Source organism: Heteronotia binoei, chromosome 12, assembly GCF_032191835.1.
Source record: "Heteronotia binoei isolate CCM8104 ecotype False Entrance Well chromosome 12, APGP_CSIRO_Hbin_v1, whole genome shotgun sequence".
Classification (NCBI taxonomy): Eukaryota; Metazoa; Chordata; class Lepidosauria; order Squamata; family Gekkonidae; genus Heteronotia; species Heteronotia binoei.
The window spans coordinates 62,334,498-62,347,304 of record NC_083234.1 but is presented as its reverse complement, the minus strand read 5'-3'; the positions used below and the strand labels follow the sequence as shown (position 1 = coordinate 62,347,304).

At 41.1% G+C, this 12,807-nt stretch overlaps 1 protein-coding gene across 9 annotated transcripts in view; it reads right to left on the bottom strand.

Annotated features, from left to right (window-relative positions):
- The window catches only part of CACNA1B (calcium voltage-gated channel subunit alpha1 B), a 490,529-nt gene that overhangs the window by 94,642 nt on the left and 383,080 nt on the right, over positions 1-12,807 (bottom strand). For all 9 annotated transcript variants that reach the window (XM_060251289.1, XM_060251281.1, XM_060251280.1 and 6 more), the window contains one exon: positions 3,624-3,720. In XM_060251289.1, coding sequence (XP_060107272.1) covers positions 3,624-3,720 — 97 coding nt within the window. The remainder of the gene's footprint in view (positions 1-3,623; positions 3,721-12,807) is intronic.

Genomic DNA, 12,807 nt, shown 5'->3' with positions numbered 1-12,807 from the left:
GGGCTACACATTAAATAGGGTTTCCCTAGAACTGTTCCAGGAAAATAGGAGTGGGGTGAGGGCTTAAGGTCCCTCTACCCACACACTGAAGTTCTGACCCAAATTGGGCCCACATGCACCTGGGAAGCACCGAGACTACATTGTTCAACCAGACTTGGGGACTTTCCCAGGAAGCGTATCATGTAATCAGCCTAACCCACCTCACAGAGTTGTTATAAGAATAAAATACAGAAGTGCAAGCTATGCTCATTGGCCTGAGCTTCTTGGAGAAAAGGCAGGGTCTAACCAGATATAGGCTAACATAAACAGAATTGTCCTATTTTTCAGCAATAACTGTTTTTGAAAAAAAAAAATTTTGAAGTCAGTTTAATCCATTTCAGTGGCACTTACTTCGAAATAAGATTTCCTTAGAACTGAATATACAAAAGCCTGATGAGGACGGCAGAAAGACCGACTGTCAGCGTTTTGCTTAAACTAACATTCTGAAGTGAATTCATCTGTTCATTTCTCACCTACTTCTTCCAAGGAGCTCAAAATGGCATCTATGGATGGGGATATCTCATTTTTTCCCCTCTTACAAACCCCTCTGAGGTAAACCTGGTTAAGAGAGTAACCAGTAAATTTCTTGGCCTGAGAGGAGAGGGGAAGAACCGTGACTTACTGGTAGAGCATCTTCTTAGCATGCAGAAGGTTGCAAGTTCAATCACCAGCATCTCCAGATTTTAAGGATCATATAAAAGGTGATATAAAAGACTACCACCTAATACCCTGGAGCACTGCTGCCAGGCTGTGTAGAAAGCAGTGACCTTGGGTCCATGTTCTGAATCAGTATGAAGTGGTTCCATGTGTTTCAACCCTAGGTCAAGTCCAATATTCTAACCCACATTGGCAAAAAAAGCCATTAAAAGTTCTCACAGAGAGAGAGAGATACACTGCTCAATTTCACACTGCCAGCCTGAAATGTTGAAGAGCTAGCCACAACAGAGCCAGGTTAAGACCCTCTCTATTACTGATGTAGAGTGACTTCCATGAAAATAGATCCAGGAGGGCAGCTGTGTTGATCTGAAGCAATAGAACACAGAGCCCAGTGGCATCTTTAAGACTTTAAGCTCATACCTTGAATACAACTTTGTTGGTCTTAAAGGTACCACTGGACCAGGGCCATAACCAGCATAGGGGCAGAGCAGGCAGTGCCCCCTATCGATTTGGTGGCACCCCTATCCCAATCTCCCAATTTAAGTATGAATTCTGGTGTGGTAGCACCAATAAAGTCTGGCTGGCTTTCCCCACTCCTGCCACACACCTCGCCCTCCTCCTGAAAGGCAAGCTTGCAGCGAGCAAGCTGAGCCAGGTGCTCGGGCTGAGGATTATGTCACATGACTCCTTGCCACTTGAATTCACCTGCTCCTTGCCTGCCCATTCAGCTCGCTTGCTGCCCTGCTGGTGCTCTCGGATGAACTGGCCTTCTGAGTGGGAATACGGGTGAATCCCTTGAATTCAGTTCTGCTTTGAATCAACTCTATTAAAAATGGAATACTCCATGTGGATCTGTAATGATGGAGAGAACAGCAGAATCCAAGGAGAGGAAAGATTTATTTTCCTCTCCCAGAAACACTTAAGAATTTTCCGGCCTAGTTTGAGCAGCCCTCAAGTGAAAGTCAACAGGAACCTTCTTTATTGAAGTGAGCGCATGTTTTTTGTGACATCAGCCAGTGCCACCTCACAGAATAATCCCAAATGACAGGCCTGTGCTGTACTCTTAACTTTGCTCTGATATACAATGACAACACTGATATAATGAAATTGTCAGGAAATATGTACTATTCAGGCAGTGTTTAGCATAAGATCTATTAACAAGAAGCTCTCAATGGAAAAGGGGAATGGTGAATGTCATCCATGTTCATGACTTTTACTCAAACCAAATAAATAAACCAAAATGAAGGCAGATTCCTGCCTCAAAGAGCTCACAAGTGGGGGGGGGGGAGGAGAAACGATGATAGAACGAAGGCCAGGATAATCAAGTGTGAGTGGGAGGTATTTATTTGTTGCAGGATTATATTCCACCCTCTCTGACATTTGGGGCATTTAAGGTAGTTAATCTACCACCTGAAATAAAAAACAGGGCATCCAATTAGAACAATAACAAATAGATCACACACACACAGTCGATAGTTAGTAAAAAGAGTCATTGTCCTTGATGCATTCATTATTTAAAGCTCAGGTAAATGGGATGGCCTTCATCCAATGATTAAAAGATATTACATGTTGCACTAGGAGAATCTGACAGAGGCTGTTAACTTTCTTTCCTTGTGTTCTGCTATGCAAATAGATTTAAAGGACTTGCTTTTGTTAGATATGGAATGCTGCTTAATTTGCTGGGTTTAAGGTATTGCACACTGTCTGCTTTTGTGTTAATTCTATGAGAGCAGCTGGCTTTAAGATGTTTTCTAATTGTTTTAACTGTATCTATAGTTCTATTTATTGTGTTATACTTCCTGTTTCTATGCAAGTTGCCTTCAGAACTAGGCTGGTTCAGAGTGTAGGTCCTGTCTCAAATAATTAACTGGCTAACTGGGGAAAAGCACTACAAAAAGCACAGACCTTCAGATGTCAAGTTTAGATGGTAACAGATGGGCAAAGTTCATGCTGCAACAAAAAAAAGCCCTGAAGAAAGCCAGGGTCTAGGCTATTCAGAGCGTCTGAGGTCACTGTCAACACTTAAGGGTAACACAAACCAGCAGAAAGGGGGTAAGAATGGAAGAGGCCAAAACATTAGTTGTAAAATGCAAGCATACTGAGTTATATGCAAAAGGCTTTCTATTTCACTTCATTCACCTGGGCTGCTGTCAGATGGGCAGTTGGGCCCAACATAGTTGCTGTTCCCTTAAAGATTAAATGGGCTTGTTCAAACACCCACTCTGGTACCCAGACGGAGTAAACAGCCACCGGAGAAAGTCTGGTGCTTATGGAGTTTGGCACATTCATCCACTATTTCCAAGATATCTGAACTTCCCTGGTGTGAACTCAAACCAGCTCAGAAGTGTAAACCTTTAATTCCATTTTTGTCATTCTATTTTTTTAAAGTGATAGTGCATATGCACATGTGTGCACATGCAAACCCAAAATGTTTTCAAAAATGTAAAAGTTGGGCTTTTTGGAAAAAATACCACCAGACATTCAGCACTAATCTGAATGGTCAACCATGGAAGCAGCACGCTGGGAGGCCAGATCTGAGTGGGAGTCTGATAGAAAATCTCTGTCACAAAATGTGCCAGAATAATTAGCAGTGCACCCAAAATGCACCAGTCTTCCAGTCTGCCCGCAGCCATAGTTGTCACTCATTTTAATCATCTGCTGTTGGCTGCTTCTTTGTACTATGCTTGCATATTGTATGGTTTTTATATACAATTTATAGGATGTATCTTTACAATGTATAATATCTGTATAATGTACCAGGAAACAAAGGCGTGTGAAGATACACGAATCATTAGTTTAGTTCTCACAAGGCAGAAGCAAAATCAAGAGGGACTTCTGGATCAAAAATGCAGGGAAAACGGATCTTGCCAACAAACCAGTTAGCAAATTACATATGCTAAGATAGGACTCAAGGACTGAAATCCTACCTTTAACTTTGGCAGGCGTTTGATCGTCTTCAGAGGCCGAAGGACCCTCAGAACTCGCAAGGACTTGATTGTGTTGATATCTTTGCCTTTATTTTGTCTGCAAGACAAAGCACAAGTGCAACAAAAGGAGGCTTTGGTTCTTGTAGGATTCAGTGAAAAGCTTCACAGCCCAGATAATAACCACGGAACTCCCCCTTTACCCTTGATGCAACATAACACAGCAAAATGCATCCAAAAATTCTATTCTAGAATGGGCGTCTGAAAAAAAAGGGGCACAACTTGGGTCACAGCCATGACAATACCTGATAGGAGGACTGCCCTTGAAATGTCAAGTCCTTTCCTTGAATATTTAGCTTTGATTTTGAAAGACAGTAGGTATCTAGCCCCTTTTCTTGCAGAGATACAAAGGAACACATGCAAGCCGCATATCTACCCAACTACTCAAGCTCACTCCTGCCTCTCAGGATTCCAGTCAATGAATACGAAGGTACTAAGCACTTAAGAACTGGTATGTAAAATCAGGGGGAAAATCAAAATATATGTCTTTTAATTAAAACATTAGACAACGTGATATCAAAAGGGCCATGGGCTTAGTGATAGTGTAATGCTTTGCTTGCATGCAAAAGCTCTGAGGATCCATTCCTCAGGATCTCCAATTAAGAAAGAAATTCAGCAAGGTTAGGCAAGTTTTTTTCTCCGCCTGAAGCCCTGGAGAGCAAGGTGAACCAGAGGTCTGACTTGATGAAAAGCAGCCTCAGAGTCAGTTGTATTTAGAATTCTACTGGTTTGCAATGGCTTATAAATTCTTCCCCAATGTACTTTTAGCCGTCTTTGTCCATGCCCATGACTGACTACAAGGCCCAGCACTTGTCATTATTATCCACCTATGAAGAAGGGAAATCTACCTCCAAAAGGAAAGAGGGAGCTCTCATTTTATTAGCACTGTTATCATTTTTAGGACAAAGTGTAGAAAAAGAGCCAGACACAACAACTTCCTTGAAATAGTTCAGCCCTCCTTCAAGGGACAGATAGCTTGATTAAGTATTTTTACCAGCTAAACAAACATAAAAGAGAAAGAGGACCGGCAGGCAGACTCCCTTTTTTATTTTCATTTTATTAATGTTCTTGGGTTCAGCTTAAGACTACATGCAGCTCAAACCATGCTGAGCCATGTAATATGCACATTTATTACATGCTCAAAGTGATAAGAAATGTTAGTCCTGGGCTATTCATGCAGATGAGTAGGGTCTGCTGGATAGAGGTGCAGTTTGAAGTAGATGTTGCATTTCTTAGAGGCTTATGTCATAAGCACAGGATGTTCATTTAAGCAAAGGATTTTCTTTGGTTTACTAGAAATAACTATACTTTTTTTTTTTTTTTACTATTCCATGTTCTAAACTGACAAGCTAGCTCAGAACATCATAGATTGTTCCCAGATGGAGAATAAAATGTTTGCGTACACAGAAGGGATGCTGCTGAAGTAAAGCTTTATGATCTTAAGGCTGGGCACCTAAAATCTTGTTTGTCTTAACTGGATAGTCCAGATAATTACACATAATTGTAAGGTAGTATGTTAGCACCCTGATCTGGATGGCCCAGACTAGCCTGATCTCATCAGATCTTGGAAGCTAAGCAGGGTTGGCCCTCATCAGTATCAGGATGGGAAACCACCAAGGAACTTCAGGGTTGCTATGAAGGGTAAGTGATGATGAACCATCTCTATTAGTTTCTTGCCTTGAAAATCCTAGGAAAGCAGTCAGGTGAGAACTGATAAAAGGAAGTACTTCTTCACCCAAAGGGTGATTAACACATGGAATTCACTGCCCCATGAGGTGGTGATGGCTACAAGCATAGCAAGCTTCAAGAGGGAATTGGATAAGCATATGGAGCAGAGGTCCATCAGTGGCTATTAGCCACAGTTTATCATTAGAACTCTCTGTCTGAGGCAAGTGATACTGTGTGTTCTTGGTGCTTGGGGGGCACAGTGGGAGGGCTTCTAGTGTCCTGACCCCATTGGTAGACCTCCTAGTGGCACTTGGTTTTTTTGGCCACTGTGTGACACAGAGTGTTGGACTGGATGGGCCATTGGCCTGATCCAACACGGCTTCTCTTATGTTCTCTTATCACCATATGCTGGCTGCAGCTTGACAACACTTTATGTACACAGTATGTTAGTAGCCTCACATTGGAAAAGGTAGATGTCTGCTTCACATAAAATGGTGTATTTTATCACCACCTAGAAACAAGTGCTGCACCAGCTTACAGAAAAAGAACAGGGGGGGAAGCATCCACAGGTGCCTGGGAAATTGAGGTATATTCTGAAATGAACATTTTGAGCTTGGTACTTTTACCTGTTGTCCGCCTTTAACACTGTGCCTCTTATGAAAGAGGTATCCTTGAGAACCAGTAACATGTTTGAAACACACTAGATATACTTCAAACCAACATATCCATTTGCCATGGCTCCTTTGAAAAATCCTTCTGATTTTTCCCTTGCATTCTACCACATGCCATAAAGCAGCAAATGTCATATTTTTCTTTCTCTCTCAATCATAAAGCTTTAAAGCCAATCAACTTAAAATTATATAATATAAAACAAGGTGGAAACCTAGGTTTCCCCACAAATATACATTTGGCAAAGAGCTGCAGCTTATCACAGGTTTCTAATGAGTATACCTAAGCATATACCTAAAAATGTAATATGTAGAAGGTCATAAAACATCACTTGAAAGTCTACAGAGGTGCTCTGGATGCTTGTGCCATTTAATTCCACAAATTCCAGCTTTAAGATATCAGAAAGCCCTCTTTCAGCACTTAGCCTTCCGCTTCAAAGCTTTTCAGCTCCTCTATGACATTACCACAGATAAACCCAGAGAAGCCAGAGCAACTTAACTATCTTTATTTGCTGATGGCCACTGTGACATCAGAACAGATCAGTCAGCAGAGTTGAGAGATGCTCTGCAGGCAGAGCAGTCAAAGATTGGAAAGGAAACTGCAAAAGCAAAGAGGGAGAAGGAATACAGAAGAATGTAAATACGGGCCATCATAATGAAGGGCCCTTTGGTAACAAGGACTGGAAACAGATTGCTGTTGCAGCAGAGTCCAGTCTTGGCTGTGGCTGGCATATATCCCTAAGCCAACTGAATGAGAAAATTCAAATGCACGTACTAGCCATTCAGGTCATTTTTCAGGCATATGGTATTGGGTAGACATCTAATGGTTTGACCTCTCCTGCAGAAGTATTCAGATCAACCATGGGATAAAATAGAAAAGTGACTCATCCATAGCAAATTCAGTAAAAACACAAACCTCACATGAGGAGAAAAAAAGGTCTGTTTAGGCAATATATTTTTAAAAATCTAGCTGTTCCGGTTTGAGCACAGACACCTTTTGGCAGGCTACAAACATTGTGAGCAGATGAGTTCTGTTCCAGAAGGCTTTGGTACATTTGAGCAGTAGGAGAAATCATGCCATTAGGAAAGTCTTGTTGAGAAATCCAGTGGATTTAACTCAGTGGGCTGCTAGCAAGCAAGGCTCCCTCAAACCACATGCTATTAAAACAGCTCAGTCTAAAAACACTCTTTGGGCAAATTTTAAAAAGGGAAATGAGTAAGAGGCAATATTTTCAAAATCAAGGTGATTCACTGCCTTGACTGGATAGCCTTGGGGATGACTGCTCAGTGTTTGAGAGATTTTTTTGTCTTTCTAGAACACAGTTCATTCATTTCATGATTATAGCCCTCAGCACAGAGAAGATATGAAGACCTGATCCACCCAAGCTCATTCACAGTGCTAGCTTGTAACTGGCTGTAGCCAATGGAAGGCTCAACTATCAAGCTGGAACCAATTTTCACCAACGTGTCTTTTAAAGTCCTTCTCAGGGTTAGAGTCCTTCCCAGTTCCTAACTGTCAAATACATCCTCTGCTGCATTTTTATTACATCTGCTAAGTAGATGAGTTGCCAACAAGGCCTTCTTGCATTGTTCTAAGCAGGGCTTTCCTACACCATGCTGATTAATTGTCCTGGAGAAAACTCTCTCGTACTTCCAAGGAAATGCTAAAAATGTCAGACAGGGAACAGGAGAGTTCCCTTGCAGATATCTCCTTTTAAAATGCTAAACAGACATAGAAAAAGGCTATTGCATAAATAAGTTAGACTGCACAGAGGCAGGAAGCCGGCTGTATTTTTAGGCCTTCAAAGCAGTAGAATATATGACTTGTTTTCTTCTTCTGTGATATGTGATCTGTTTGAAAAATCTCTCTTTCAAATGGAAACTGGCTGGTTGTGATGCCACCACCAGTGGTTGTGAGAGTTTAAGTGTGACCTTTTTCTAATTTTATGACACCTCAGGTTGTGAAGTATCTAGTTCTGATTGACTGGACCTCACTTCCCCCACTAACCATCACTTTCAGTTGGGATGGAAAGCACCCCCTGTTCAGAACTGGCACATACAACATCTGTTCTGTGCATCACAGAAAAAGAACCTTCAAGAGTACTTGTCAGTAACAGCTCAGGCAGGGGACAAAGGAGCTCTCCATGGTCCTGAAACGACTGGCCCTCTGAACTTCAGCAATTGCTGCAACTCTTGTGGAATGTTTTCTTGTGCGGTACTACTTAAAAACCCTGATACACTTCTGAAGAACTCCCAGGATCCCCAGAACATTTTCTCCTCTGACAAACTCATCTCACTGACCAAGAAGGAGTTCTCTGAAACAGATCTTGTTAGAGACCAAAACTGGATATGGAAGCTCTGGAGGCTTGGCTTTCTGTTGTGATATTGTTAATCCAGATAGAGCAAATGTAAGCAAATGAGATCTGTTAAGTTGGGGAAAGGAAATGTCACCGATGATGAGTAACGGAAGGGCAGAACAGTCAATGGAACGGGTGTAAAATAGATCACCAGAATGATGGCTGTATGCATACGCAGGCATAGCAAGGCTGCAAGGGACAAAAATAGTGTATTACCCCATGACACTCCTACAGAGAGATCCCAGCAAGAGGAAGACAAAGAAAAAGCACAGAGTCAGTGGCAAAAAGGAAGTGCACGTCATCACAATAACTTCAAAACAAACATATAAAAAAATGAAATTCCCTCTCACCCATCACTTTTTACAAAGCAAACAGGAAGTGAAACAACTGTATGCATGCATACCCATCCTTCACATTTTCAGACAGGACCAGGATACTTTCAGATTTCCTGTCACTTTGGAAGGAATTTTTTAGTGTTCAAAGACATGGGACAGTGTTAATTTTAAACCAACTAACTGCATCCTATAAATTGAAAGTCATTTCTGGCAAATATTCCAATCGTTTTCACCTCTCCTCCTCCTCAACCATTGGAATATTTGCCAGAAACGGCTGAATTTAACATCAGTCATTTCAGGCAAATATTCCAATTGTTTTTGCCTCTCCTTCTCATCAGTCTATAGTTGCTCAATGGTAAAACTCCACACACAGATTCTGAGGTGCCCAGTTCAAGTCCTTGACAGAGCAAAATAAAGGTTTATGGGCTAGAGACTCATGGAAACCCACTGCCATTCTTCACCACAAATAAAGAAGGATGGGAACTTCTGAAATTATCCTATATTTTCCACTAGATTTAGAGTCCTGAAATACCTAATCTTCTTTCCAGAGGGGAACCAGTGCATTAGGGATATATACCTAGTCTTCTTTCTAGAGAAGAACCAGTGTATTAGAGATACCCTATTGTTCTGCATTTTTTTAATTTCCAAATTTAGTACAGAGCACTGTGCATGCACATGTTGTTGCAACTCTTAGCTCCTTCAGACCTTTCTTTCCCCTGACACAAGTGAACTGATAAAACATTGGAGGAAAACAATCTTGATATAGTCACATGCAACTGAATCAATATTATTTCTAATGCAGCCCTTCACCAATGTGCTGCAATGCACCTGGACATCAGTAAAACACAATAAAATGACAATCTTCATGCAATCATGTGCACACTCCCACCAAGACTGTTTTTTCTGCAGTTTCTTTTAAAATCATGTGCTGATATGGAAGATCCAAATGAAGGGATTGAAAGCTACAGCAAGATCAAAATTACAGAGTGATAAAGGAACGGACCAGGGGGGGATCTTTTCATGCATAGATAAAAGTGAATAGGCAGAACTAGCATTGAAAATGTCTATGCTTTGTGGCTGTTACAGTTTGGAATGAATACATCTTTATCCCTTTCCCTTTTTCACTGTTCATCCTACCATAATACTCAGGAAGAAATGTACTTTGAATGTCTTTCCAGGTTCAAAACACAGTAATACAAAACCAATACAACAATAATTGTGTTTCTCTAAAGGGACCCCCTTGCGGCCCTGAGTGAGAACATTTTAGGCACAACTACAGAGAAGCAGATTTGGACAGATTCCCAAATGAGGAAGACAGGAGTGTGTGATCTCAGTTGCTGTGGATTCCAACAGCATGTGTGTTTACACACCAAGGTTCTGGTAAAAGTCAAAGTTTCTGACTCACCAGACTGGCTTTCAAGTCACACAACAGCCAGCAAAAAGACCCCATATATCAAGGCCAAAATGAATTAATCTGGTAAATGTAATGGGACTAGGCAAAAATACTGCCTTTCTGCTGACAGAATTCCAGCTCTGCTGTATTAGGTAGGAATCAGGAAATGCACAGTCTTTTACAAACCAAGCAACAAACATCTTGTTCCTTAAGAAGACTCAACATTACATAGATATCCAGAAAGCTGGTTTTGCTTAACAGATCCAGGTTCTAAATCTTTGACAAACATTAGCATGTTAGCATGCTTGACAGCTTTCCATACACCCTCAAAAGCATAAAGTGCCTTATACAGTTTTGGCTTGTGAGGGGAAGTGGATGAAGATATTAGGTTTGAGATGTGGGAGAGCACAAGCCCAAAATCTTTGCTCAGCCACAAAGCTTTTTGGGAGGCAGGCAAGAGACCTGGCGACAAGATATTGTCTTGCAATATAACCTCAAACTGTTGTAAAGGCTGTAAAACATGGTAATATATAGGTCTGAAATGCTGCTCACTTTTTTATGTTCAGAGAGCTGCCACTGTGGCTTTTTTTTTTCTTTACCCATGTACATTTAGCAACCTGAAAGCTTTTGTACATCTCATGTAGGCTAATTTTCATCATGCCTGCATAACATAGCCTGTACTCCATTTTACTTACTATAAACAATTACATCCCACCCTTCTATCCAAAAAGAACTCTCCAAGTGGATTACAACAATGTAAAGACATTAAAAATATAGTAAAAACAAAACTATCAGTCATTAGCATTAAAATCAACAACATTTACCACCGCATGATTCTGATGACTTTAAAACCAGCATTATTAAAATCCCCAAGTTCTTAAAATCATGTAATTGGCAACATAACCTGGAGAAGACCTAATTTAAAATCTTTACAATATAGTAGAATGCCAGAAAGGATGGTGCAAATTAGAGCTCTCTTGTGAGGAAATTCCAAAGTCACGAGAAAACAGCCTTTTTCTGCCACCCTCCATACCTCTGATGTTAGGAGCAAACAGACTTGGCCATACTTTCATGGTGTCTGGCGTCTGAGTGGCTTATTGGTCAAAGGGTGGGGCTTGCAAGATTTTCCTTAGGGCCTGTTGATCAGCACTGGCAAGATGGTAGCAGCCAGGGCCTCACCACTAGCATCTTCAGTCTAAATGAATCCCTCTATTTATCAAGAGCTAGCAGTTCCCATCTAGCTTCCATCAGCCACTCACACACACCCAACAGTTTTCTAGGGCAAGACTTCTTAGAAACTCCAAGTCAGCCATAGAGGGGGAAGGTTCTCTCCCCACCTCTCCTTTGCCTAGAATAGACCAAGCACTGTTCATACCTGAGTCCTGCAGCAGGCAAGCAGAAGAATTTGCTTTCCTGCCTCTGAATAAAAAGGTAAAAGACCCCTCTATGATTTGGAGAAAAATCCTTCTCCAACTCCAGACCCTCAAAAAAATTGCACACTGAAAACACCTAATGATCAAGTTGCGTAAATTGTGTTGTTTTTCTCAAAAATACCATTTTGAACACATGAGACCAGTGTTGAAAATATTCTCTAGTGGAGTTTCCAGACATGACAAAAACACTGCCGCCAATTACCTCTGGTTTATCTGGCAAATCTTACTACCTGCAGGCCACAGCTACACCAAAGGCTTGTAGCACGAATCTGTGTTGGAGCCCTCTAGGACTCTGACTCATGCTTGCTTTTGCTGGAAAGGAAATGATGGCTGTGGCTCTGATGCATTCCCAACCAACATAAGGGATAAGAAGCCTCCAGATGGTCCCAGGCTGACCAGTTTTGCAAAAATCACAACAGCTAGAGGGATATCCTGAGCAAAAATGGATGTACTTTCTCAGCCGCCAAGAAACATGGGGCTTTTGTTTCTCCTCTCACTTAAGGGCAGAACAAGACTTACATGAAACCCCGTGATCATTTTTCTCATCAGTCAATTCAAAAAGAAAAAGAAAAGAATACAGCTGTGGGGCTGAGGGAAGACAGATACAGCAAAAATGAGGTTATAACATCTTTTTCTCTCTGTGCTGTTTCTCCACTAAGCCTCTTCCTCCCAGTTGCTATTACTCTTGCCAAGGAAAATTCAAAGAGGCTCATACCCCTCCTCCCAAGCATGGGTATAGAAATTCAATGGGGAAAAATGGGGAAAGCATGTGAGTCAAATTCTGTTGTTCAGCAAGATGCAAATCTGCTCCTGCTTTCCAGTATTCGGACCAAGGAGTGCCAAGGCACTGAAATAACTGATGAAGACAAGGTGCATTTTTAACTTTTATGAAATTAAAAATCTTATACTAATATTTAATACAATTAAATGTTCTAAAAGATATTTTTAGATGTCCTTAGCCTCCTGCCACAATAATTCTGACTACTGGCCAACTCTAATAAAGTCCAAAGGAAAAGATTTTGAACAGAAGTAGGCACCTCTGGGGTGTTATTTATATTAAAAATGTGGCTTGCAGAAGCAGAGAACTTCAACAACCTGCACATTCAGAAAAGTTATATTACGTGGTTTACATCCTGCTCCACTTCTGAAACAAGGTACAAGTGGAAACCTCTTTTCATCGTGTGGCCACTTTTATGTTCCAAATGTGAAGAAGAATGGATGACTTCAAAAACTTTTTAAAAAAATGACTAGTGTGCTACCAGCATTTCCAGAT